This window comes from Perognathus longimembris, chromosome 10 (genome assembly GCF_023159225.1).
Source record: "Perognathus longimembris pacificus isolate PPM17 chromosome 10, ASM2315922v1, whole genome shotgun sequence".
NCBI lineage: Eukaryota > Metazoa > Chordata > Mammalia > Rodentia > Heteromyidae > Perognathus > Perognathus longimembris.
Genome location: NC_063170.1, coordinates 8,756,253 through 8,779,702, shown reverse-complemented (window position 1 = coordinate 8,779,702; position 23,450 = coordinate 8,756,253). Strand labels below are relative to the sequence as shown.

The following is a 23,450-nucleotide window of genomic DNA, read 5'->3' as shown; positions in this document are numbered from 1 at the left end:
TCAACAGTACCTAGAGACCCCCACCCCCACCCCCCAGATCTCACAGGCCAGTCCCCACAGCAGCTCCCTGCCACTTCACATGCTGGTCCCAAGTCCTGGTCCTAGTCACCTGTGCTGAAAATTAGGGTTCCCACAGCTCCCCTTGGGTTTGATTTGCTGGGGTGGCTCCTAAGAACTAAGGGGGAGCCAGGCACCAGTGGCTCACGCATGCAGTCCTAGCTACTCAGGAGGCTGAGATCTGAGGATCTCGGTTCAAAGCCATCCCGGGCAGAAAAGTCTGTGAGACGCTTATCTCCAGTAAAGCACTCAGAAAACCCGAAGTGTTGCTGTGGCTCAACTGGTAGAGTGCTAGCTTTGAGCTGAAGAGCTCAGGGACAGCGCCCAGACCCAGAGTTCAAGCCCCATGACCGACAAAAAAAACAACAAAAAAACCAAACCTAAAGGAACACGGTTACCCCTTCCTTACAAAGGCTATTACAGAGGGCATGGATGAAAGGGCACACCCTCCAGCAAGCCCTCTGAACCTGCCCTTCTAGGGGTTAGGTAGGTAGGGCTAACCACCTCCTGGACTGTTGGTGATCAACTCAACCAACATTCAGTCTCTTATCCTTTCTGGGACTTTCCTTACTGTGCTCAACCCATCCTGAAGCTTGAGGCTGGGGGAGGGAGTGCCAGCCGGCAGCCTGTGAGTTAACACACAAAAGAACTCCCAGATCGTAAGATCAGAGGATCTTGGAGGTTGTGTGCTAAGAAACTGGGGGGTCTATACCAGTTGTGCAGTTGATGGTGCTATCGGTGGCTGGGCCTGGGGGCAGCTCTGCCAGTCTCCATTTGTGACTCCTGCTTCCTGGCTGCCCCTCACCCTGGCCCCAAGGCCCGGCTGCCCAGACTCCCAGCCCCCTGCTCTCCAAGGATGCCCATCAGTGGGAAAGGAGCTTGTGATCATCCTGCAAGGGCTCAGGAGAGAAACGAGCCCATCTCCAGCTCACTTCAGCCTTAGGACCGCTGGCTCTGCCCCTAGGTACGGCCACCAGCAGATCGTGTACCCCAAGTTGGACTGGTTACGGCTACAGACCGGGGCTGCATCTCCTGCTGTGGAAGAGAGAGGGGAGCGGAGGGCCTGGGCCTCCAGGCCTTGCTCTGTGCCTCACTACACATAGAAGCATGCACCGCCCTCCTCCCTTCCCTCAGTGCTGCCCTAATCCACTGTCTTTCTCTCCAGCTCAACCTATTTATAGCACTCGTGCTGGCACGTGTGGAGCCTGCTCGGGAATCTGTTACTCTCCAGGCCCCCAGCACTTACTCCCGGGGGTAGGGGGGGAGGGCACGCCCCGCAGCAGGTGTGAGGGTCCTCAGGCTGAGGGGACTGCTGGAAAGATGAGGTGGGCAGGCAGGAAGCGAGATGGCATCATGGGAACAGCTGAGGCCTGGAGGAGTGGACCGGCCTGGCTGGCCCTGGAAGAGCACCTGGCCGCCCCAGCCTCAGCCACCTGGCTGGCCCCACTCAGGCCTGGGTCTGCACGTGCCTTGGGGCCAGGTGTTGGGCTGGGTCTCCTCCAGAGCACTGACCCCTCCCCTCTGCCCCTCTGCAGATCTGCGCCTGCAGCTGCTGGATGTGAAGAACAACCCATACCTGATCAAGGCGCTGTACGGCCTGCTCATGCTGCTGCCCCAGAGCAGCGCCTTCCAGCTGCTATCCCACCGGCTCCAGTGTGTGCCTAACCCTGAGCTGCTGCAGACCGAGTGAGTGCGGACAGGGGGGGTGGGGGAGCATGCCCCACCTGTACCTATCCAGTGAGGTCAGGATTCACTCTAGGGTCTTAGAAGTCCAGTGTCACCCAACAAAGGCCCCAGAAAGATGACCCGGAGAGATGGAGGGAGATAGATAGTAAGTAGCCCAAGTGGCAGTCAGACCAAAAGCCAGACCTGAACCCCTCCTGGCCTCAGCCCTTCTGCATGAGAAGCTCAGATCCGGAAGCTGTGCATCACCAGGGCCTTCCCCCACCATCCTCCCTGGGGCAGGAGGCAGGGGTATACTCCCAGCTTTGCCACTAGGGTCCTGACCTCCTCTGGGCAGGGGGGCTCCAGGCACCCACCCTGAACCCGCTGCTGGCCCAGCCCCATGGCCTGTTGGGCTGTGTCTATATTTGGTAACCCTTGGAGGCCTTGCCTCATCCACAGGCATTTGGCATCGGAGATGGAAAATTTCACTTGTCAGGTCGCCATGGAAACAAGCAGAGCCACTGAGAAGATTTACACTGAATGGAGTGCACCCAGCTTGCATCAGATGCCCTGTGCCTAGAATTCCCTCCTCGGCTGTTGGAGCCACTCAGCAGGCCTGGCGCCTTGCTCCGGCAAAGGCCTCAGGCCTCTGCCTGTGGGGTGGGCTCGCACCCCCTCGGGTTGGGCCCATTGGCATTTGTGACCACCCCGACCACTGAGCTCAGGCTCCCAACCTCCCTCCAGCCGCCCAGCCTCTCCTGAGCTGGGTGTGAGACACTTGATCGCTTGTCCAGGCCGGGGCCCAGCCCCCTGCCTTCCTTGCCCCCTTTCCTAGACAGCAGCACTCTGGGTGGTAGGAACAAGCCTTGTGCCGGCTGCCATCTCATCTGCTCTGGGTGCCACCCAATGGTTCCCCAGGAGACCGCACTGTGTACTGGGTGTCCCCAGGGAACTAGGAGGCCACCGTGGGGGTGGGGCTTGTCTTTACATTCCCATGGGAATGCCTCCAGCTCCAGAGATTCCAGAAAGGCCCTGAGGCCACACGCCCACCTCCCCAGCCTGGCTTCTCTGCATTGGCTCCTGCGGGACTCCTTGGCTGTTCTGGGTGCTCTGAAAGGCTCTGCGCTGGGCAAGGGCTGGGGGCAGACACGGCAGGGAGAGGATGGCTTCCGGTGGGAGCCAGTCTGCAATCCTGGGGGAGGCATCGGGGCCAAGCTGCCAGCTCTGCCCTGCTCAGAGCCCCCCATGCGTCCAGGGCGCCGTGTGGTCTCGGGATGGGAGGGAAGGCTGGAGGTCATTGGACCCCTCGCTGTCCGCCCCAAGCCAAGTGAGGACACATCGGAAAGGGGGAGCGAGTATTCCTTCAGGCTCGCCATGGAGTTGGGAATCTTGAACTGTGGGGCATATGGTGGCTTACAGGGTTTGTTTAGGATCTCTGTCAGAGGTTTACTGGGCGGCCGTCTCTGAACTCCTGGTTTCTTCATTTGGACTAAATAGCCGTGGAGGGCTCTTCTTGGTCTCCGAGGCCTTCAGTTCCTAGCCTTTCTTTGCTCGGGCCTGGGAAGAGCGCTTAGATACACACAGCAGACAGTGCTTGTGGAAGGGGCCTCCGACAGCTGGGGAGGGGTCGGGTTGCGGGGGGGGCAGGGGGGGGGCTGAGGACCTTCCCAGCCAGGGCGAGGCCGGCAGCTGGTAGCCAGGCGTGTAAGCCAGGAACAGCTGGAGAAGTTCTGCGTTCCTTGCCCGCCCTTCCCTGTGTGTGCTCGTGACATCGGGGCCACTCCCCAGGGACTTTCTCCTCACTGAGGCAAGAGGGACCCTGGGAACAACAAGCTGGTGACAGGTGGGGGGGGGGGGGGGGCGGCAGGAGAGAGGCCAGCTCCGGGCTCTGGAGTCATGGTTCTGCCCTACTAACCCAGTATTCCTGTCACCCAGTGCCTGGGAGAGCAACCATGGCCTCCAGACTCAGTCTAACTCCACGGGGGCCCAGGCCCTCAGGCCAGGAAGGGCAGCCTCCCGCCACCCTTCCTCCTCTCTGCACATCACCCCCCCCCCCCCCCAGTGCCATGTCTTGCCTCATGTCCACAAAACCCTGGCCCTTGACTGCAGCTCTCAGGTCTGCCATGGGTGTCTTTAGCACTGTGGAGGCTCTGTGAGCACCCAAACTCGGATGACTCCTTTTGCTGGGGCCCTGAGACAGAGCCTTCAAACCTGCCCTGTCCTGTCCTCACCAGGGTGGCTTAGGTAGCAGCTAGGCCTGGAGTTAGTGTTCAAGCTCAGGTACCGCCACCCACCCCCGCCCCCAGCCTCTGGAGAAGCCCAGCTTGCTCTCTTGGGGCAGTGACAACCTGGCCACAGGGTCACTGGACCAGAGAGCGCCCTCTCCCTATTCCAAGGGAGTCAAAAGCAGCAAGAGCCTAGAATGCAATGGCACCTGGGCCCTGCTCGCTAGTGTCCCCACGCCGAACTACTTTCCCACCTAGAGCCCACCATGCTTAGGCCCTGCGGCGGGGGGGGGGGGGGCGGGGGGGGCGGGGTGAGGAGGTTGCCTCTAGGCCCACACAGCATCTTAGCTGTGGAGGGCACCCCCCTGCTCCTCACCTGAAGTCTGGGGAGCCTGAGCTGCCTGTCAGCCGCTGGCCATTGGAGGTCCAGGTCTGGCCAGGCATGTCAGTGAAGGGTGGGGAAGGCCATTGTGTTTTCCCCTAAACTGGACTAAGTCCTGGTCCTGGCTGGCTTCCCCTCGCAGAAGAGCTCTGCCTACAGTGGCTGGGCCTGGCCACGAGGCTAAACCTATTAGGCATCCAATCTGGAGGAATACTTAAAACTGCCCCTGGGTTTGGTGCCTGTGGCAGTCCCCTGTGACAGATGAGGAAACTGAGTCACCTGCTGGAGAGTGGGAAGTGGTCCTGTTCAGGTTGGGCCCAGCCTGCCTCGCTCCCACACTCAGCTGTGGGTTGCTGGTCCATGTTGAGGTCTCCTCAGTGAACTCAGGAGACCCTTGCCAGGGGCCAGGAGCTGTGCTCACCAGTTCAGGCAGCTCCGCGCCGAGCCGGGAAGACCCGAGTGAGAGGAACAGAGGCTGCATGAGCCTGTGCTGGAGGAGTGGTTAGAAACGGGGCAGGAGCCCAAGAGAATCCAGGCCCCAAGGGCAGGCTCCACACTGGGCTGGAAGTGGGGCCACAGGAACCTACTCCCTTGCATGACAGGCAGCAGTGCCCAGCATGGAGCATGGCAGCGCCCAGCGCACAGGAACTCAGCACATCTGAGTGAGCTCCAGTCTCCCCCCAGGGAGTGACTGCGGGGCTCGGGTCATCCCCAAAGCCCAGAAACAAACTCCTGCCAACTTGAGGGCCCAGCACAGAGTCTTGAGTAACCTCAGTTGGAGAAAGGGCCAAGCTGTCTCCTCCTCCTCCCCAGACCCTGTTCCAGGCCCCAGCTGGCTTCCTGGCTAGCTCTGGCGGTCACCCCAAAGGGAGCCACTGGTAAACAGGAAATGCTTCCCCATGCAGTGCCTGCTCTGGGCGCCATTGCCAGCCCACAGGCTGAGTAACCGCCAAGCTGCAGGCTGGCCTTTCCCACCAACTGCAGGAGAGTGGGTGCCTCCCCTCCCCCCCCACCAGCCATTTGGGGTCTGTTATTTGGCGGGCTAGTGGGGAGGGCTGGCCAGGCAGACTCCCAGCAGCCCCAAGGGCACACACTCATGTGCTCCTCCGCCCCTGTTTCCAGAGACAGTCTGAAGGCTGCCCCCAAGTCCCAGAAGGGCGACTCCGCCAGCATTGACTACGCAGAGCTGCTGCGGCACTTCGAGAAGGTCCAGAACCAGCACCTAGAAGTGAGGCACCAGCGCAGCGGGCGTGGGGACCACCTGGACCGCAAGGTTGTCCTCTGACACGCCTGGCACGGAGAAAGGCCCCCGGAGCACTCAGGGTCTTCAGGTCACCTCCCCGTGTGCCAAGGATCTGCCTCTCAGGAGCAGGGCTGGGTCCGACCACCAGGGCAGGGAGGGGGACGGAGGCCGCTCTGTCCACCCAGCTCCTCGCAGCCCAGCCCTGGGCCCCGGCACTGCCCGCTGCACCCTGGCTTCAGACAGCTGGCCCCTCACCAGGGTGGGGCCACAGCCTCAGAAGCCCACCATTTTCTGGAAGCAGTCTCTTTCTGATTCTCCCCTGTGAGGAGAGCTTCACCTCAGTCCCCAGAGCTCTGGCCTGGTGTCTGTATACATGTGTGTATGTGTGTGTGTGTGCGCATCAATGTGTGTATATACCTGTGTGCGCACTGGGACCAGCACAAAGACCTCCACTGAATGATGCCCACCCCAATAAAGAAATGACAGAAACCTTAGCGCACACCTGCCTGCTCTTTCCTCAGGGCGCGCATGCGCTGCCTAAAGCCTCAGCTACCTGAGGGCCTCGCCTGCCCTGAAGACCTGACCTTAGGAAGGGGCCTGCTGTAGGCCTTTCCACCCATCGGGTGGGCACCTCCCACTGGCCTCTCTGAGCCCTGGGCCCTGCCCTCCACCCCCGGAGCAGTGGGACAAGGCCCCATTAGCCCATGGCGGCCCGGCCGCTTTCAGCGTGGAAGGGGTTGGACCACTGTCCCACAGTTCGGCCCTCACTGGGAAGGAAGGCCAGCCAGGTGGAGGCGCGAGGCGCCCCATCACTGCTTTGACCGCACCTATGTATGCCGGGGGTCACCGGGCTGTCTGTGCTTTGCCACTCCTGGGCTTGGCCGCCTGCTGAGTTCCCAGGGGGCCCCGGCGTCGGGAGGAGCCGTGCCATCGTCTCCCCGGGCGGGAGCCCCGTGCCGTCCCGGGAGAGCGCCTCTGCCTGCCGGCTCCCGGACCACGGCGGTGCCGGCCGCCTCCGCGCGCCCAGACATCGGGTGCGCTGCGGGCCCGGCGCGGACTCCTACGCCCGACCTAGGAGGGTGCCCCAGGGCCAGGAGACGACCACCCCCACCCCACCCCAGAAATAAAGTCCAGCCTGGGACGCCTCGTGCGGCGGCTCCAGCACTGCTTGCAAACGCAGCCCGCGATCTTAGGCGGCAGAGTCCGAGCGCGGAGGCTCTGCGCCGGGGGCGAGGCGGGGCCCGGGGCGGCCCCTGGGTCCGGCGGACGCGCGGAAGGCCGCCGCTCGGAGAGCTCGGACAGCTCCCCGCCCCAGATGCGGGCTACGCGGAGTGGTGGGGGGCTGGGCCCCCCATTCCGTCCCGCGGGGGGCTGGGCGGGCCCCGCCCCAGCGCCACCCCGACCCGCGGCGGCGCCCGCGCCCGCCGGCCCCGCTCGCCCGACCAGTCTGGCAGCGCCCGGGCTCGGATTTCAAAGCCCTGGTCGCTGGCCGTGAATGGGCCTGCGCCCGCCCGGCCGTTCCCACAGCCCCCTCCCGCGCCCGCCCCGCGGTCCTCCCTCCGCCGCGCCCACGTGACGCCCAGCTCGGCGGCTCGGATTACCGCCGCCGCCGCTCCAGTCCCCGCGCCCAGGCTGCGCCGCGAGCCGCCCGCGCCGCGCCCCCCGCGCCGCCGCCAGCCCCGCCGCGCCATGGCCCGCGCCGCCCGCCGGCCGCCCGCGACCCCGGAGCACGGCGCGGCCGGCCGCTGAGCGCGGCCCGGAGGCGGGAGGCCCCGGCGCGGCCTCGGAGCAGCGCCCGCCGCGGCCCGGCCCCCTCCCCTGCGCGGCCGCCCGCGCCCCTGCGCGCCCCGCCGCCGCGGCCCGCCCGGCCCCAGCATGGAGACGGCCGAGAAGGAGTGCGGCGCCCTGGGCGGGCTCTTCCAGGCCATCGTCAACGACATGAAGGTAACCGGGGCGCCGGGGCGCGCGGCTGCGGGCCGGGGTCCCCGCGGGGCGCGCGGGGCGGCGGGCGGCCGTGTCCTTGGCCGCGCGTCGCCCGCCGGCCTCTGCCTCGCGCCCCGGAGCCCGGGCGCCGGCCGGACGGGGTGCGGGTGCTCGCCTGTCGGGGCGGGGAGCGGGGGGGTCCGTGCCTTACCCAGGTCGCCCTGACCCGAGCCAGAGTACGTGAGGGCCTCCCGCGCCCCAGACCCCCAAATCGTGAATGGGGTTGGGCTCCGAGGCCGACCCTCACGGCCCCTTGATGGGTCCGAGGTGGCTCCGGCCTCCGCCCCCTTCCACCACAATGCCCCCCCCCAGCCGCCCCCCGCGGCCCCGGAGCCCAGACAATGCTGTCACCGCCGACGATGGAAATAATAATAATAACAATAAAGCAGAGAGCCTTTAACTCCTTCCCCGCCGGCGTCGGCCTCTGCCCCGCCCCCGCCCCCAACAACCTCAGCGCCCCAACATCCCTCCCCGCATCCCAGCATCCCAAGGATAAGCCGGTATCATCACCTTGGTGGAAGGCCGGGGAGAAGGAGGGGCCCGTTCCTAGCCGTGGTCCTCAGCGCCAACCCTCCCCCCATCACCCAAGGTCAGCCTAGGTAAGCCCAGCCTCAAGCACTCCGTTACAGTGGCATCGGTGCCTGAGACTCGGTCACTTCCCCACCCCCACCAGGTGGGGAAACTGAGGCCTACAAATGGCTCAAGGTCATCAAGGAGACTACTGGCCCCTGCCTCTGACCTCAGCCCGCATTGTTCATCTCGGGGCGTAAGGGATGCTCTCCCCCAAGGAGGCCAGGTTTTCATCAGGGCTGCCTTAGGCTGCAGTGTCAGGGCCCCGGCCGCCGGGGAAGCAGCATTCCTAGCCCCCTTTTCTGTTCCCCTTCCTTGATCTTGGATGAAGGCGCAGGATTGCAGGCAGGGAAAAGGTCTGCTCTCCACAGGAAGCCTCACAGGTCTCCCTCACCGCCACACACACACTTGCCAAGAACACATCACCAAATCTGACCAGGCCTTGGGGGCTGGGAGGCGCCACAGGGTTCTGGCCACCAGAGGGATGCCTTGTGGATACCTAGAGGCTAGACAAGAGGTTGGGGCTCCCTCCCAGGGAGCAGCCTTAGGGGCTGTTGCCAGACCCCTGCACCCCTAGGAAGAGTCTGGAAGCCACTTGCCTGACGGCGCAGTTACCAGCATGTGGGTGCCCCCACCCGCTGGCCGCCCCTGGGACTCTCTTCTGCTGTCTCCCAGCTGGCTCCATTTGCCCTGTGGACATTACCATATCCTGGCACCAGGATCCATTTTAGGACTGGGCAGGCCAGACCACCTACCCTAGCCGCGCCTGGGCTGGCTGAGGGTGAGAGCCACCGCACCCACCTCCTCCCGCCGCAGTGGCACCGCAGACACTGCATCGAGCGAGCAGCAAGCGGGGCTGTGTCCTCCCCCCACCAATGCAAGGAATCGGGGGTGAGACAGAAAGAACTAGGCAAGTGGTGCAGGTTAGGCGGTGGGTAGGGTTTCTCGACAGGTGGAGGCAAAATGGGGGCGCTTTCGCCCGGTATGGTTACTCCACAAATGGATTTGTCCCCACGGATGTCACACGCATGTGTTCAGGGACCCTGGCCCCGGGCCACCTGGAGGCTCCTCGAGGCTCCTCGGCAGCTTCTGGCTGCCTTGCTCAGTGCTGGGTCAAGGAGAATGAGCTCACCTGGTGGGGCTGCTCCCAGCAAGACTCTAGCCGCAGGGTGCTCTCCTAGTGGCCCCAGTGCCGAGGGGTTCCATATGAGGGAGAGGGAATGGGCTCCCCACCTACCCCTCGATGGCTAGAGGAGGGTACCAGCCCGGGACCAGCGTGCCCTTCCTTCTCTGTGCCAAGCCAAACCATAGGCCCAGTGAACCCAGAGATGGGCATAACACCATCAGCAAAGCCAACGGAGCCTCCACCCAGAAAATGGGGTCCAAATCCGGGGCCTTGCCTCCACAGTGGGGAGCTGGCCCAGACTCAGGCTCTGCTTGGGGTGGGGGGGATGTCCCAGGAGAGGTTAGCATTGGACTCTGCCTGCGGTGAGCGCCCCCTGGAGGCCACACATTGACCCGATGAGCCAAGTACCGTCCTAATCTTACAAGTGAAGAAACCGAGGCTCAGAAGGCTGTACGCTTGCCCAGAGTCTTCTAGAGAGCCTGGGGTGCTACCACACCATGTCCAGGCCACTTGGACACCTCTCCTGCCCCCCCCCACCCCCTCGTGGAGCAGCCCCAGTGCACAGGGCTGAGCTGAGTGTCTTTCCCATCACTGCGGCCCCTCCCACTTCCCGCCTGGGGGCACCCCCCCCAACGGGACCCCCTCTACCCTGACAGGGAGTGACTTGTCAGGCACTGGTCATACCCTGACCCTGCCACCCTGTGGCCTCAGACAAGTCACTGGACCTCAGGGAGCCTCCAGTTCCTCGTCAGTAAAATGGAAGCGATAATCAGATTCGCCTCCCAGGGCGGGTGTGAACCCCCAAGGTGAGCGAGGCCACCAGGGCACCTGGTCGGCAGGGACCGCAGCGAGACGCCCGGGGCTCCGGACTCCGGCCAGGTAAAGGCAGGGACCTTCTCCCCGGGGCCCTGGGTACTCCAGCCGTTCCTTCTCTTTGTTTCTGGGGTCCTTTCCTTTAGGAACGGAAGGCAATGGGGACGGAACCCCAGGCTCACCTGCCCAGCCTCGCCATGCCCTGTCTCAGCCCCCGGGAGAGCCCCCACTCTCCGAGACCACCCGGCGGCTGCGGGGAGAACTAGAAAGTGTCGTGGTGGCCAGGACAGCTGGCTCTGGACCGACCCCCCCGCACCCCAATATTTGTCCCTGAACCAAGGGAGGCCTTAGGTTTCCAGGCAATGTGGAGTGGGAGGGTGGACCCCAGCCTCCGTCTGCCACTCAGGACTGCCGGGGGCCATCTCCCAGGCCCCCCCCGTGACCCGCGCTGCGGGGACAGCCCGCTCGGCCTCCCTGCTTCTTCCAGCCTCGGTGCGCTTTATAAATATTTGCTTTCCCTGGACACTGGCTGGGCTGGGCTGGGAGGGAGGCATTTTCGAGGTTCTCTGACACTGCCCCCTCCTTCCCGCTGCCCCTGTAGCTCCCCTGGCCTGGAGAGGCTGGCTAGATCCACCCTGGGGTTCCAGCCAAGCGGGGCTCCCCTGAGACCTCAGCAGCTGGGGCTCTGACTTGCCCCTTCCCTAGGGAAAAGGCCAGCCCTCAGTGCCATCCTTCATGGAGGGGAGGGGAGCCACCAGGGCCGGGGATGGGGCTCTGCTGGCCCAGGGTTACCCTTCAAAGAGCAAGGCCACCCCAAGGCCCTTGGCCAGAGCGGAGATCTCACCAGGCCCTGCGGCTATGGCAAAAGTGCATTGGCCAGAAAAGCCCCTTAATCAGACTGGACAACTCGGTCGCCAGGAGCCGGACCTCCCCACTGGGAAACCCCCTCCCCGTGCGGAGCCCGGGGCCAGGCTGGGATAAAGGCCACACTGTTTCCCGGAGGGGTGGGGAGTGGGGGGTGGAGAAAGGTGGCTCTGTTGGCCGCACAAGGCCCCATTCAGCCTGGGGCCTGGTTGTCCCCGGCAGGCTGGCCGGGCCCTGCAGCAGCCACAGCGTCCCCGCTCCCGGGCCTGGGAGCCGCTGCTGCCCGCCCGAGCCGGCCAGCCCGCCAGCAGCGCCTTCCCAGCCCTGCGGCCGCACACAGCGCCCCCACCCGGGGCTGCAGCAGCCCAGGGCCCCCCTTCCGGGGAGGATGTCAGGAGCACGGTGCCCTTCGGTGAGCTCCGCTAAGGTCCCTGGCAGGAAGCCAGGAGGAGACAGGAGCTGCTGTCCACTGTCCCCACCTCCCCCCCCCCCCCCAGCACAGGGCCCCGGCCACCCACTGCACGCGGTAGGCGGCACCTCCTGACCCTCGGGGCCAGAGGGGTCCGCAGAGGCACCTGTTCCTGGGGCCTCCTCTCCCCGGGGACAAAGCCACCCCAGAGGCTGTCCGGAGTCAGGGCAGCGTGTGGGAGCTGGGTGCAGGCGGCGGTTCCACTTCCTCTCCTTCCTCCCCGACAGAGCTCCTACCCTATCTGGGAGGACTTCAACTCGAAGGCCACCAAGCTGCACTCCCAGCTCAGGTGAGGCAGGCGCGGGCGCCCCCTCCAGGGAAGGGGGGCAGAGGCGGCCTTGGCCCTGCTGACCATCTGCCCACCCTGCTGGCCCTCTCCCTAGGACCACCGTGCTGGCTGCCGTGGCCTTCCTAGATGCCTTCCAGAAAGTGGCCGACATGGCCACCAACACCCGAGGTGGGGAGGCGTGGGCTGGAAGGGGGTCGCGTTCCCCCCCTCCCGTGGGCATGGGAGCTGGGGAGGCTGAGCGAGGAATGGACCAGGGGGAGAACTTCGCACCCCGGGGCCTGATCTTGGGTTCTGCTCCCGAAGGGAATAGGATGTTTGTGGTGAGAGTGAGCCCTGGGGTGCAGAAGGCAGGCAGCACGCGGGCAGGGGCGACAGGGCTGTCACCCGGGATCCCCTTCTTGCTGCAGGCCCCTCAGCAGGCCCCGCAACCACACTGGTTCCTGCTTCTGGGTAGTGGGTCTCCGATAACACAGCAGGTGGAGACCCCTGGAACGGGGTGCTGCCCCCACTAGGACAGGGGAGAGTGTGCTGGCTCCTTGGGCAGGCTTTGGAGGGCAGGGGTGGCTCCTGGGCACCCGCGGCCGCCGGAGGGTGGCATGCCAGGGTGGGTCCTGCGCCGGGGAGGAGCTGCGTGAACACCGGGCCAGAGCGAACCCCCGGGGGGCCGCGGGACTGCGGGTGATGGGGGCGGGGCGCAGCCTTCGCGGGGCCCGCTCGCCCCCTGGTGGCCCGAGGCCGGAACTGCAGGGGCGCCCTTCCCACGCGGCGCGCTTCCTCGCCAGGGGCCACGCGGGACATCGGCTCGGCGCTCACCCGCATGTGCATGCGCCACCGCAGCATCGAGACGAAGCTGCGGCAGTTCACCAAGTGAGTGGGGGGCGCCGCGGGAGGGGGGGGCGCGGGGGGGGGGCAGCGTCCCCATGCCCTCCACGCCGGCCTGACCCCCAGCCCCGCCCGCCCACAGCGCCCTGCTGGAGAGCCTCATCAACCCGCTGCAGGAGCGCATCGAGGACTGGAAGAAGTCGGCCAACCAGCTGGACAAGGACCACGCGAAAGGTAGCGCGGGCTCCGGCCAGGGCTGCCCGCCCTCCCGCCCCCCTCCCCGGGAGCCTCCCGTGACAGCCCCCCTCCCTCCCCCCCGCAGAGTACAAGCGAGCCCGGCACGAGATCAAGAAGAAGTCGTCGGACACCCTGAAGCTGCAGAAGAAAGCGCGCAAAGGTAGCAGCCCCAGCCGCCCACTGAGGCCCAGTCCCGCGGGCCCCGCTCCATAGCGCCCCCCGCCCTCGGGGGGGCCCCTCAGAGCATCCTCCGGTCCCGTGCAGCCCTGTCCCCGGCACAGAGCCCCCACCCATCGGGTGGGACGGAGGGAACTCCCTGTGCCCCAGGCCGCCCAGACCCTCCCTCTGGGGAGACACCAGCGCCTCCTCCCCCAGCCCCGGCAAGGTGCAGGCCCCCTCCCCACCCCAGGAGTGGCACTGTCCATCCGGCTGTCTTTCACACATTCTCTCTTTCTCTGTCTCTCCTCCTCTCCTCCCACATCCTTCCTGTAGAGCTACTTGGTAAGTCAAATGTCCATCCCTCGGCCGCTCCACCCATCCTCCTCGCCTCTGTCTGTTTCCCCCAGCTCAAGGCCCTGGAAGGAAGGTCTCCCGGCCCCCAGAGGAAGGAGGCCACCCAGGGAGGGGCCTAGGGCACAGTGCTGCTGGGGCCTCCAGAGCCCCCAGCCTGGGATGGTGTCAGGGGCCTCTGCCCAGTCTGCCAAGCCAGGGGAGCTGGCTGGTGAGGTGGGGTGGGGAGCCCGGGTTCGGGCCGCTCCTTCCCTGTGCATCCTCCGTGTCATCCTCTCACTCTCTCTCTCTCTCTCTCTCGCTGCTTCTTTGTATCACTGTTGCTGTCTTTGTGCATTGCTCTCTGCCCCCCCACCCCCCCGCAGCTGAGTGGAGCCCATGCTGAGACACCCCTCTTCCCTGCTCCCCCGGCCCAGCCCCTGGCTCTCCTCACCTCCATACCTGCCAGTAGTCTAGCCTACACCCTGCTCCACTTTGGCCTGCTTCCAACCCTTGCCTGTGCCCCAGGAGGCGCGGGGCATTTCGGGAACAGTGAGGGTATCCTGGGAGGCCAAGGCCCGCAGCCGGCCTCTGTGCTCAGTCCTGCCCACCCTAGATCCTGGCTGGCTTTGCAGCTTGATGTCTTCCATGCGCACGCGCGCGCACGTGTGTATGTGTGTGTCTGTGTCTGTCCTCTCTGCCTGCTCTGGGGGGACCGGCCCCTCCACAAGCCCCACAGTCTGCCCTCCCTGTCCCTGGCCCCCATAGCAGTAGCGCCCAGACCCCCAGCCAGGGACGCCACCACAGGCATTAGCCATGGACGCAGCAAGCCAGGCCAGCGTTCCCAGCGCGGCCTCTCCTCCCACCTGCAGGGAAAGGAGACCTGCAGCCGCAGCTGGACAGCGCCCTGCAGGATGTCAACGACATGTACCTGCTGCTGGAGGAGACGGAGAAGCAGGCCGTGCGGCGGGCCCTGATCGAGGAGCGGGGCCGCTTCTGCACCTTCATCACCTTTCTGCAGCCTGTGGTGGTGGGTTTCTTGGGGGGGGGGGGGCGCAGCAGCCCGGGGTGTGGGGCAGGTCCCGGGTGGACCTCTTGATTCCAAGATCACTTCTCCGTGGGTGCATTCGAGGCCGCCTGCGCCTGGCTGGAAAGCAGGCCTCCGAGAGCACCGCGCGCTGCTTAGGGCTGGGCAGTTGGTCGTGCCAGCCCCCTGGGCAGTGCCAACCCAGCCTCTGCCAGCCCCAGGCAGCGCTGTAGTGGAGAAGGGTGGGGAAGGAGAGACCCAGCGGGGCCTGCTCTCCAGGGGGGAGCAGGAGAGGGGGCGGCAGGGCAGTCCTGCCTGACTTCCTGCTTCCTCAGAACGGCGAGCTGACCATGCTGGGCGAGATCACCCACCTGCAGGGCATCATTGACGACCTGGTGGTGCTGACGGCAGAACCGCACAAGCTGCCTCCCGCCAGCGAGCAGGTGCGACCGGCCACGGGTTTAGCAGCTTAGCTGGGGACTGTAGAGGAGGAAAGGGAACAGCATTTCCGGGAGGCACCTAGGCGCAGAAATCAGGTACAGTGCAACAGCCGCTGTGGGGTATCCAGAACGCCTGCGCAGGTGAGGCAGACGGGTGGACGTCTCAGGTCCCCCGGGGCTTGGCCCTTCCCGCCTCTCCTGCCTGCTCCCCCTGGCATTGCACTCCTTAGGCACTTCCTGTGTGCCCAGCTTCTGCCAGGCACCCTCCACAGGGTCTTCTTCCCGAGACCCCCCATGGGGCCCTAATTCACAGTAATGATTTGAACCTGGCACCTGCCAGTGACCACACACCCTGGGCGTCCGCTTCTCCCGTGTCCCCCCCGGGCCAGGCCGAGCTCAGTGTCTTCTCCGCACACCAGTGAGGAGATGGCAGTAAAAGGGCAGAGGAGGGTTGGGGTTCTCGGGGTCTCCTGGGCGTGGTTTACAGTTGGGAAGAGAATGGAGGATGGCTGACCCGACCAGCTGTCTGTGAGGCCCAAGAATAGTGACAAGGCTCACAGGTTAAGGGGTGCTGGCAGTGACCGTCCCCCCCCCCCCCCAATTCGTGTCCCTCTCCAGGTGATCAAGGACCTGAAGGGCTCGGACTACAGCTGGTCCTACCAGACCCCGCCCTCGTCACCCAGCAGCTCCAGCTCCCGGAAGTCCAGCATGTGCAGGTCAGGGTGGGCGCGGGGGGGGGGGGGGAGGTGGGCAGGGCGCCTAGCAGGGACCAGAGAAGCTCCCGGCAAAGCTGTCACCAGGAACTACTTTGGAGCCCCAGAATCCACACGACCGCTGTGGCATCCAAGGGATTTCTAAGTGTAGAGGCAAAACGTTGTCATCCCGAGAGAGGTGTGGGCTGGCAGGAAGGGCAGCAGCTTCCTTTCTGAAATGAATGAATATATATATATATATCCATATATCTCGAACGAATCCTTCCGAGGAGGCAGCACCCAGAGCCTCGGGCGGTACCCCCAGGGGCCGTTGGACTGAGGAGGTGACCCCTGGGCAAGAGCGAAGGCGGTGGGTCGGCGGCTCGTGCCGGGAGCAGCGCCCGGCCCATGAGCCGCGGAGCACCCGGTGCCCTCGAGAGGGACATGATGGGGTACAGGTCGTCTTAGGAGCCACCCGGAAGGGCAACCTCCTCCTCCACACGCGCCATTACCACGGCCTAGGCATCCACATACCACGGGAGGGTAATGGCAAACCAGGAAGGCAGCTTAGAAACAAGAAGTGTGCCCACACCTGACGTGGTGACTCGGTTTCCCTGTTTAGCCCCAGGACAACTGTCCTGAAGGCAAGGCGGAGGCAGAGAGGGGGCGGGGGCCCCCCAGCACGAGGCACTCCCAGGCAGCCTCCCCTGCCACATGGTCCCAGAGCCCTGCTCCTCTGTGGCGCCCGGTCTTAGACCCTCATAGTCTGACATGATCTTTTCCTTCCTCTGCCCTCCCTCCTCTGTCACCCCCCTCCCCACCGTCCACCCCCCACCCCACCCCCCGTGTCACCTGTCTGGCTGCTGTGTCCCCCCCCACCCCCGCTCCCTCAGTGCCCCCAGCAGCAGTAGCAGTGCCAAGGGCGGCGGAGCCCCATGGGCTGGGGGCGCCCAAACATACTCACCCGGTTCCACCTGTCGCTACCGCAGCCTGGCACAGCCGGCCAACGCCACGCGCCTCTCCAGCGTCTCCTCCCACGACTCCGGCTTCGTCTCCCAAGACGCCGCCTACTCCAAGCCCCCCTCGCCCATGCCTTCAGACATCACCAGCCAGGTGAGGGGCGTCGGGGCCACGCGGGGCGGGGCGGGGGGGGGGGGGGCTCTTGCTGGCTTCAGGCTGCCCACGTGCGGGGCCATCAGAGCTACCGAGACGGGCTGGTCTCATTCTGCTCTATATTTATGTTAGCGATTTCCATCTCTTTACTTTTAGATGCACCATATCATTATGTTTTAGACGAGTCTCTTGTAAACAGCATATGCCAGGATTCTTGTTTTATCCATCCTGGCATCTTTTTTATTTTCTTTCTTTCTTTGATGGTGCTGGGATTGAACACAGGACCTTATACGTACTAGGCAAGTGCTCTGCCACTGAGCTACACCCGAAGCTGCAGCTTTTATCTCTTTATCCCTACTTTCATTTTCTCTGTTCTCTCCTGCTGGAATTCTAGTTAAATATACATCATTCCATCCTATGCTCTCATTCCATCCTGTGTTCTCTGGCTCTCAGCACATGAGCGCTCTCTCTCTCTCTCTCTCTCTCTCTCTCTCTCTCTCTCTCTCTCTCTCTCCTCCTGCTGCTGCTGCCTTTGTAGGGATAACTAGCATGCACCACTGGGCCCAGACATTGGTTGAAATGGAGTCTCGTGAACAAGTTCTTGCCTGCAACTGGCCTTGAACTACTGTCCCAAGTCTCTGCCTCCCAGGTAGCCAGGATTATAGGTTTGAGCCACTCTACCCTCCTTATTTTCTGTTGTTCATTTCCTTCTTTTTTCCATTCTCCATGCTGGATAATTTCTGGCCTTGAACTTGAGATCCTCCCGTCTCAGCCTCCTGAATGCTGGGATTTCAGATGTGAGTCATTTTAGACTTATAGAAATGTTGAGAAAGCAGAAGTCCCCCAGTCTCTCCCCATTGTTCTTTCTGGATTTCACACCCTTTCCTCCAGCTGATTTAACTCTTCTTTTGCCAGTACATACCATCATAATAACTATAACTGTGAAAAATCACAACATGTGATAAAGACAGTCCGTATGCATTTATTACATTCAGAATCACCTTGTCTGGTTTTGTGCCCATGAATTTCCTTATAAATTTTAGGATCAACTTGTCAGATTCTACAAAAAAAAAAAAAAAAAAACTAACTGAACAAAAGTTCCTGGGGATTTTAAGTGGGATGCATGTCTCTCTGTTTAGGCTTGAATTCTTGCAACAATGTTTTGTAGTTTTTCTGTAAATATCTTGCCTCAGTCGTTGATTTTTTTCCAGATATTTGGGTATTTGTTGGTGCTGTTATAAATTACAATCCTATTTGTTACTGCTGGTATTAGCTGGTGTGCAGTCACTATTAAAATGTGTTAAGCTGGGTGCTGGTGGCTCATACCTGTAATCCTAGCTACTCAGGAGGCTGAGATCTGAGGATCCTAGTTTGAAGCCAGCCCAGGAAGGAAAGTCCCCATGAGACTCTTATTTCCAATTAATCACTCAAAAAACAGAAGAAGAGCTGTGGCTTAAAGCAATAGAGCCCTAGCCTTGAGCAAGAGAGCTCAGGGTCAGCGCCCTGAAACATGGTGTTAGTATATTACCCAGCCTGGTTTCAAACTCCTGATCTCAGGTGAGCCTTCTGAGCGTGGGACTCCAAGCACAGGACACCTCAGGCGGCCCCCTGACTCTGCACTGTCATCCTTGCAAGTGTTGATGGTCTTACTGCTGCCTTTCCAATCCTTTGTTGTTGTTGGGGTTGTGTGTGTGTGTGTCTGTGTGTGTGGGTGTGTCTGTATGTGTCTGTGTGTGTGTGCCGTTCTTGGGGCTTGAACTCAGGACCTACGTGGTCTTCTTGAGCATTTGTTGCTCAAGGATGGTGCTCTACTACCTGAGCCACTCCCAGCTTTTTGACAGGTAATTGGAATTAAGAGTCTCACAGACTCTTGCTTGGGGTGACTTCCAACCGTGATCCTCAGATCTCAGCTTCCTGAGTAGTTGTGATTTACAGGCGTGAGCCATCACCGGCTCCTTTTGTTTTTTTCTTTCTTTCCCTTGCTTTATCCTACTAGCTGAAACTCCCAGCGCTGAATAGAAATGCTGATAATGGACATCCTTGGCTTTTCTGAACCATCTTTTTCCTTCTCTCTCTTGATATCCTCTCTTAGGTTGAGGAAGTCTCTTGATATTTCTAGTTTAAGTGTTAGTTGGGGGTTTCTTGTTTGTTTTTCATGAATGGCTTGTTGAGTTTTCCAGAAGCTTCTTTTCCACTTGGGTTTTTTCAAGTCATAGTATTGAAGTCCAATATTGTATTGAAGTTTCCTCTGAGTCCTCCCCTCTGTCTGTGTCCTTTGTCCCCTTCTATTTTGGCCATCTTCATTTGCCATAATCTGTAGGAAATCTGGGGGTCGAAACCAAAGACGATGCGGGGAAGGGTGGGCGCTACTGCGCCCCTTCCTGCGTGGTGAGCAGCTCGCGGGGTTCCGTTTCCGAGCCTGGCGGCACAGTCAGCCCTGGCCCGGGCCCCGTGGTTCCTTCTCCTCCCCGCCTCACACCCTGTTTTCTTTGCACTTGTTTGAGGTGCCAAGGCCTCTGGGGTTCGGATCGCCCTGCTGCCCACTGCGGGGTGGGGTGTTCCCGCCCATTCTGCTGAAGTGAGCGCCCAGGAGGCTGCGGCCCGGCCGCTGGGCGGCGCCACCCACCAGCTTTCCTGGGCTTGTGAATGTGGCCGCCGCGTCGGCGCCCGGAGACCTCAGGGACAGCTCAGCGTGGCGGTGCCACCCAGTGTGTCGTGGGTGTCTCTCGGTGGTTGGCCCCGTGCCTGTGGTGACCCTCAGGCCCGGGGGGTGCTGTGGGCCGGGCGGGGGCGCAGTGCACGGAGTCACAGCTCTCTCTCTCTCTCCCTCTCTCCCTCTCTCCTCCCCGCCTCCCGCCCTGCGCGCTTCCTCCCCCTGCGCGGCAGAAGTCCTCGAGCTCGGCGTCCTCCGAGGCCTCAGAAACCTGCCAGTCCGTGAGCGAGTGCAGCTCCCCCACCTCGGTCAGTGCCCCTGCCAGAGACGCCCACACCCCACCCCAGCCGCTGCTCCCCGTCCTGGGACAGAGCGGTCAGCGCCCCCCTCCCCCCAGGCCCTTGCCCTGGCCATGATGGAGAGCCAGAAGCCCCGCCCAGACCTGGGCGGCCTGAGCCCCCGTCACACCCAAGCCCACCCCACCCCGAACCCCGCACGCAGCCACGGCAGCGAGGCCAAGGCCCCTGACTCGCCTGCCGCCCCCCTACAGGACTGGACCAAGGCCGGCCCCCACGAGCAGCCCCTGGGCGCCACCCTGCAGCGGAGGAAGGACCGGGTGGAGATCCTGCGGGACACGGAGCCGGGCCCCGCCGGCGCAGGCCCGCTGGGCCCCGGTGGGGAGGAGGCCCCTCGGCCCCGCATGTCCCCCGCCACCATCGCAGCCAAGGTGGGCGGGCATCTCCCCGGTGGTCCCGGCCGGCTGGGGTCCGGGTGGAAGGCCGAGGCGGGGAGCGCGGCCGGGTCTCACCTGCCGTGTGCCGGCCCCCAGCACGGAGAGGAGGTGTCCCCCGCCGCCAGCGACCTGGCCATGGTGCTGACCCGCGGCCTGAGCCTGGAGCACCAGAAGAGCAGCCGGGACTCCCTGCAGTACTCGAGCGGCTACAGCACGCAGACCACCACGCCCTCGTGCTCCGAGGACACCATCCCCTCCCAAGGTGGGCCTTCGGGCGGCCCGCCCATCCTGTGGACGGCCGGACAGGCCCTCCCAGGCGGGCCCCTCCTCTCCATGTCCACTCCGGATGGAGGGGGGGGCTCAAGGGGGCACCGGGCCCGGGCTCACCACCTCCTGTGTCCCCCCCCAGGCTCAGACTACGACTGCTACTCCGTGAACGGGGATGCGGACAGCGAGGGCCCCCCCGAGTTTGACAAGTCATCCACCATCCCTCGCAACAGCAACATCGCCCAGAACTACCGCCGCCTCATCCAGACCAAGCGCCCGGCCTCCACCGCCGGGCTGCCCTCGGCCGGGCTGCCCTCGGCCGGGGCTGCCCTCGGGCGCACCCCCCGGCGTGGCCACCATCCGCCGCACGCCCTCCACCAAGCCCACCGTGCGCCGCGCCCTGTCCAGCGCCGGCCCCATCCCCATCCGGCCGCCCATCGTCCCCGTGAAGACGCCCACGGTGCCCGACTCGCCCGGCTACGCGGGGCCCACGCGGGCGGGCAGCGAGGAGTGCGTCTTCTACGCGGAGGAGGCGGCCTCGCCCCTGGCGCCGGACCTCGCCAAGGCCTCCCCCAAGAGGCTCAGCCTGCCCACGGCCTGGGGCGGCCCGTCCCCCGAGGCGGCCGGCTACCCCGGGGCGGGCGCGGGGCTCGCCGCCGAGGACGACGAGCAGCAGCTGGCCGCCAACCGCCACAGCCTGGTGGAAAAGCTCGGGGAGCTGGTGGCCGGCGCCCACGCCCTGGCCGAGGGGCAGTTCCCCTTCCCCACCGCCCTGGCGGCCACCCCGGCCGAGGAGACGCCCGCCCCGCCCCCGGCCGCCGCCGGCGACCCCCCGGCCGAAGACATGCTGGTGGCCATCCGCCGGGGGGTGCGGCTGCGCAGGACCGTCACCAACGACAGGTCGGCACCCCGCATCTTATGATGGCGCCGCCCTCCCCACCCGGCGTGGCCTGATGCGGGCCGGTGGCTGGGCGGGTGACAGCGGCCGCTCCCAGCCAGAGCCCGGCCAGGAGCCACAGCGCCGCCACAGCGGGGACCGGGCCAAGCCACTCTGCAGAAAGAGCCCCCCAGGCGGGACGCCGCGCCGGAGGCGGGGTGACTCCCCCCGCCAGCCGCGCCCCGCGGAGCCTGCGGGCCTCTCGCTGGCTGCAGAGCCCGTTTTATACTCTCCCCGCCTAGTCTCCTCTTCCTCCCTGCACACCCCGCCTCCCCCAAACCCTGAGCCCGCGAGCAAGGGCTAGGCCAGCCTTCCTCCGCCTCCCCAGCCCCACCTGGCCTGGGGGCCCCAGAGCCACGGAGCCCCACATCCTTGAATGCTGGCTCCCCCTCCTCCTCCCTGCCTGAGCCCCTCCTTTCCCCTCCCCCCTCCCCGCCTCTCCGCGGTCCTCCTGGTGCCGGGGACGGGGTGGCTGGGCACTGGCTGGTACCCGAGGGACTGAGAGTCCAGTTGGCGGCCGGGGTTAGGGGAGCAGGTTGGCATTAGGAGGCCAGGCTCCCCTGTGGGGAAGGGAGCCCAGAGGCCCAAAAGCGGGGTCTTGGGGGGAGGAAACGTAGGGGTGTGTAAGGAAGGTTTAGGATCCTGCCGTGTTCCTGCCCTGTGAAGGGCCGGGCGGAGCACAAAGAACCCCGAGGCCCATGGGGTGACATGGCCGGCCACCGTGTCGAGGCGCCGTCTCGGATGCCCCATCCTCTGGGCGTACTGAAACTCTCACTGGTGGCATTTTCCGGGGGTCACAGTTGCATCCACTCCAGGGGACGGGGGCTGGAGCAGGACAGGGCGTGGGGGGACTGGGGGGCGGGGAAGCTGGTGGTACAGGGTGTGTGTCTTTGAGTGCCTGAGAGACAGATGGGGCCTTCGGGGCCTGCGGCAGGAGGAGAAGGACGGGATTGGGTCCCCCAAAGCCAGGGGGGCCCCCCTTGTTCTCTCCAGCGTCTCAAGTGTCGTCGTGGGCCGGACGGGGCGGGCCGGGGCTCCTCCGGGGCTGCCCTTGAGCCCAGGGAGATTGGCTTTGACTCTCTGTTGCCAGAGGAGATGCCATGCCTCGATGGTCCCCGCTGCAGACCTGGCCTGGGCTAGCAGGGGGGCCAGAGAGAGGAGTGGGGCCGCGTCCCACCCCACGCCCCGAGTCAAGCCCAACCGAGCGGGTCAAAGCATGTGAGCCTAGGGCAAGAGGAGGCAGTGTGGTGGCCACAGGGTAGTAGAGGAAGCAGCGGCACCCCAGGGCTGCGGCGCCGGGGTGGGGGGGGGCCCCCCCGAGAGTGGCTGGCCTTGGTCTGGGTGGAATAAGTCCGGGCCGGTCCAGGCTCAAGCTCCTGGGTGCTCATGTGCCATAAACGGGGACCTTGGCAGGAGAGCCAGGTGCGCCCCAAGTCCCAGGGAGTCCTTTGTGGACGGCGTCCCCCGGGGCTCCCCAGAGCTGCTAGAGACGGGGCCCTGCAGGTCTGTAGGTCTGAGAACGGCTCCGCTGGGCGCCTGGTCCATCAAACTCAGAAGGTTCCAGAAGCCCAGAGGTGGGGGCCCGAGGGGCAGGTGGTCAGCTGGGGGCTCCCTAGGGTGGGTTTGCAGCTGCACTTTGTCCGCCCCATGGGGAGGTTGTCTGGTGGGCTGAGGGAGAAGGGAGACAGGATGGGGGGGGGGGTCGGCAGGGGTGTGCCAGGGCCTGGGGGTCCCTGTGAGGCTCTCGCTGCCTCCCGGGGGGCCCCCCTGCTCCCCAGGGCTGTACATACTCCACCCCGCCCCTGCTCCCGCGTCCTGACCACCGCGTCCCCCGCCCCCTTGGGATCCGAGCCAACCATCCCACATCTCGCAAACTTTGGTTTGGGGGACTTCTTTACGTTCATTTTTATTTTTCATTTTGTACAGAGAAATATTCTTTTCAAAAGCGTCTTTTGACTGAAGTAACTTTTCTGGTGCTGTTGTTAACTTGTTCCTTTTTTTTTTTTTTTAATTTATTTTCCCACCCCAGGTCATCTCTCCTGGTTCCTCCTCATCCTCCCCCTCCCCCAGTACCCCAGTCCTCCCTAACCACCCCCCCATCCCATCCCATCTGGACCATTTCGTTTCTTTTCTTTCTGTCAGTTTCTGGACAAATTCTCCTTCCCTCCCCCCCCCGCCCCCACCCCTCACGTCATCCTTCCCTCGATTTAAATAGTCACTGCTACAAGTAACAAATGCACTGTGAAGATTCCAGTATTAATAAAGTGGTACTGTAGTTCACACCCGCCTCTGCCTGGCTTGCCTGAGCGGCCCCTGTCACCCCACGGCCTCGCCCCTGCAGGAGAGGGCCACTG

The 23,450-nt window shown here is 64.0% G+C and overlaps 2 protein-coding genes across 3 annotated transcripts in view; both read left to right on the top strand.

Moving 5' to 3' along the window:
- Vac14 (VAC14 component of PIKFYVE complex) overlaps window positions 1-6,065 on the top strand; it is an 88,489-nt gene extending 82,424 nt beyond the window's left edge. Inside the window, exons 18-19 of one of the 2 annotated variants that reach the window (XM_048355145.1) lie at window positions 1,593-1,743; window positions 5,452-6,065. In XM_048355145.1, coding sequence (XP_048211102.1) covers window positions 1,593-1,743; window positions 5,452-5,614 — 314 coding nt within the window. In that variant the 3' untranslated portion in view covers window positions 5,615-6,065. Of the gene's footprint in view, window positions 1-1,592; window positions 1,744-2,218; window positions 4,209-5,451 lie in introns of those variants that run through there. The other variant, XM_048355144.1, reaches the window with a different exon arrangement.
- A 1,337-nt stretch (window positions 6,066-7,402) lies between these two features.
- Mtss2 (MTSS I-BAR domain containing 2) lies at window positions 7,403-23,374 on the top strand. The gene is given in 16 exon segments (XM_048355146.1): window positions 7,403-7,516; window positions 11,625-11,686; window positions 11,781-11,854; window positions 12,469-12,553; window positions 12,651-12,742; window positions 12,831-12,905; window positions 13,238-13,246; window positions 14,107-14,264; window positions 14,597-14,704; window positions 15,320-15,417; window positions 16,287-16,506; window positions 19,393-19,467; window positions 19,710-19,886; window positions 19,989-20,154; window positions 20,302-20,479; window positions 20,481-23,374. Coding segments are annotated over 16 exon segments (2,247 nt in total). The 5' UTR covers window positions 7,403-7,447; the 3' UTR covers window positions 21,082-23,374.
- Window positions 23,375-23,450: the final 76 nt, after the last annotated feature.